The 3,419-nt window shown below is 45.7% G+C and overlaps 1 protein-coding gene across 1 annotated transcript; it reads right to left on the reverse strand.

Moving 5' to 3' along the window:
• Positions 1-236: 236 nt before the first annotated feature.
• LOC131820822 (olfactory receptor 52P1-like) lies at positions 237-1,184 on the reverse strand. The gene has a single exon (XM_059156615.1). The coding sequence runs from the start codon at positions 1,182-1,184 to the stop codon at positions 237-239; it is 948 nt and encodes a 315-aa protein (XP_059012598.1).
• Positions 1,185-3,419: the final 2,235 nt, after the last annotated feature.

Raw genomic sequence — 3,419 nt, forward strand, 5'->3', positions numbered from 1 at the left:
CTGTCCAGATGGGCCCAACAATACTTTACTCTCTCAAGGCTGTTTACATGGAACAGCTCTCACTGTGGGAATGGTGGGAAGAATGTACGTTCCAGGGACAGAAACATGGATAAGGTTTGCCTAAATGCCCCCAGCCAACTCACAGGTTAACTGGTGGTTACATCCTCTCAGTGGCCTCCTCCAAGAATTGCTCAAGGCCTAAAGGAAGAAGACAGTTCCAGGGTGGGGCTGAAGACTTAAGAGTGAACAATGCCCCGCTTCATCAGTCGGAGGGCTCCATCCCGGATCTGTTTGGTCTTCATGCCGTAGATGATGGGGTTGAGCATGGGTGGTACAACAAGGTAGAGGTCAGCCAGGAGGATGTGGATGTGCCGGGGTACATGCTGGCCAAAGCGCTGTGTGTAGAATGAAAAGAGTCCTGGTGTATAGAAGAGAAGGATGACACCAAGGTGGGAGCCACAAGTGCCAAATGTCTTAGCCCTTGCCTCTTTGGAGGAAAGGCCTAACACAGACCGGATAATGAGTGTGTAGGAGACAGCGATGCAAATGGAGTCTGTGCCCACTACCAGCGTGGCAGCAGTGATACCATAGATGTTGTTTGGCCGTGTGCCCCCACAAGCCAGCTTCACCACAGCCATGTGCTCACAGTAGGAGTGGGCCACCACTCGGCTACAGTAGCTCAGCCTTGCCAGTAAGCAGGTGAGTGGGGTCATGAGCCCCAAGCCACGAAATACAGCAGCAGCTGCCAGCTTGCCCACAGCCTCTGGGGGCAACAATGACCCATAGTGCAGTGGCCGGCAGATGGCCAAGTAGCGGTCAAAGGCCATTGCTAGTAGGATACCAGATTCGACAGCTGAAAAGCCATGGATAAAGAACATCTGGGTAGCACAGGCCTCAAAGTTGATCTCAGTAGCATTTGTCCAAAAAAGCGCCAGGAGCTTGGGCACAGTAGAAGTGCAGAGTACCAGGTCAATGATGGACAACATGCTTAGGAACAGGTACATGGGCTGGTGCAGGGCAGGCTCTGATCGTACCACCAGTAGCACTGCCATGTTGCCAAGTACTGCCAGGGCATACATGGAGCAGAAGGGAAATGCAATCCAAAAGTGGGATGCCTCCAGGCCAGGAATTCCCATGAGCAAAAAAGAGTTTGGGTTCTGATGGCTGTGGTTTGTGAGCTGCATGGTCAGGTCCAGGTAGGGTGGGTAGAGAAGACCTTACTACCCAGCTCTGAGCCCCAGGAAGCCCTGAGAGATGAAGCCACAGGGATTCATTCTTATTCTGTGGCTGAAATGAAGTGGGCAGCAGAAAATATTTGAGTTAGATCTCATGAGAAATATCCAGGGATCAGAAGGTTGTAGAGCATTGGGAAGTGATGCAAGGTATGAGGTGAAGGTATCATTACCAGGGATCAAAGGAGTCCTTTCCACTTGTGCCTGATTCAATGATATCTAGGCTGGGACTGCAGGGTGAGTGGCATGGCTATAGAACTCACTCTATGGTGAAGGAAAGTGACTAGAGAATCTTACTAGTCCTTACAGAATCCTATTCTGTCTAAATTCTCATTTCTTTCTGATCCATCTGCCTGTGGGACAATGAAACGGTGACATAATGATGAAAGGCCAGGCAGATTGGATGGAAGACTCAAATGTAGTTACTTTTTAAGATGGGAAGATCAGTATGAGAAGTAATAGAAAGGAGAGTGGGGGATATTCAATGGGTTTTTCAGGGCACTGAGCCCATGGTTACTCATGGATGAGGCTCAGAACCTGGCTTCTGACCCAGAACAACCACCATATGGTGAGGGCCTGAGTCTCTTACAGCCTGCTAAAACCATAACATTGCCTGGCTCATGTTAGTACTCGCATCCTGTGGTTGTTGTAGGTGTCTGTATGGATACTGGTAGAAACAGTGAGATGATGCAGAATTAGTCAGTGGCAGAGGTCAGGCTAATTTGGCCATAATATGTGATCTGATAAAGTTATTGAGGGATGAAAACACAGTCTCAAAAATCGAAGGTACATAAAGATGGTATAAGTGATTTTTAATCACTGGGGACACAACTGTTAACTGTAAGCAGATGTTAACTATTCCACTGCGTATCTTTGCCTATTATCCACACTTTCCATGTCCCCTGATCTTCCCTTACCTATGTGTACCTTCTCATTACTCTCTTATCCACTAGCCAGCCAGTAACTGAGAATTTGAGGAAGAATGTGATTAAATAATAAAGTCAAGAAGGGGATAGTAGAGGAACAGGAGTATGAAAAGGAAAGTTGAGAACAAGAACTAGGAATAGACATAGGAAAGAGAAAGTATCTCTCTCACATTGATTTCTAATATAATGGGATTTAACTGTGTTCTGGTTGCTAGTTGGGACAGAGTGGAATTAACTGAAACCTCTGGAGATAGCCCATTTATATCCCCAACATTAAACTGCAATTCTTCTAACAATCCCTTATACCAGCTATCCATACCCAGAAAAAAGAGGCAAGAAGGGAAGGTAAGCTCTTCTAATGTGGTCTGGGTGAAGGGGCCCTGGACCAGTATGCCATCCCAGTGCCAGCTGTGGCTTTCACTGTGATACTGAGACAATCATCTTGTCCCTTTATGTCTCATCATCCCTTCTTCCATGTGTTTCCTATTTTTTTTCTTCTGTACTATTTCGCCTCCCTGAATTTCTATCATTCAGCTTGGGATCAAGTATATCCAGAGGGTATTTCAGTTTTGTTGGTGGCTGAAGGGTCAGGGACAGATCAATCTGGGAGGGCGTTCCTTGTAAAATGGTATATGTAAACCTGTTCTGTTCTATGAATGAGCATATTATGTGCTTAGTTCAGCATGTAACTGTGTGTCTATATATGTTGCTGAATAAAATGCATGAACAAGGCTATACTCAGAAGACACAGGTACATACATTTAGTTAAGACACTGTTTTGGAGTGTCCATACTTCAAGGCCCTTTCTTTGGTGTGGAGAAAATTGAAAGCTGAATAATCCAGACATAAATGGGACAGTCTTGCTTTTCCCCTTTTTCCTTCTTCCACTCAGCCTTTTAATAATTGACTCAGTTCCCTCAGCCTGAGTTGCCTCTCAAAGAATGTTCACTCTATCTTTGAAGTTACATAGCGCAATGACTGCCTGCTCCCCTTGCCTCAGACCCATTTGCACAGATAGAGAAAATGAAGTTGGAAAAGCATATGTTGAACATAGTGTGCCCGGATTCTAAAAGAGATCAAGGTGAAAGTCTTGGGGGGTTATCACTTTCTGTCTTCAATAATATTTGAGTGAGATCACATAAAAAATGTCCAGGATAAGACTGTAGGGCATTGGGAAGTGACACAAGGCAGGAGGTGGATTACCATTGCCAGCATTCAAAGGAGCTTTTGCTACTTCTGATTCAATGATCTCTAGGCTGTG

Source organism: Mustela lutreola, chromosome 1 (genome assembly GCF_030435805.1).
Source record: "Mustela lutreola isolate mMusLut2 chromosome 1, mMusLut2.pri, whole genome shotgun sequence".
NCBI classification, from domain to species: Eukaryota; Metazoa; Chordata; class Mammalia; order Carnivora; family Mustelidae; genus Mustela; species Mustela lutreola.

Coding starts and splice junctions, on each gene's coding strand:
- LOC131820822 (XM_059156615.1), bottom strand. CDS start 1,184: ATGCAGCTCACAAACCACAGCCATCAGAACCCAAACTCTTTTTTGCTC.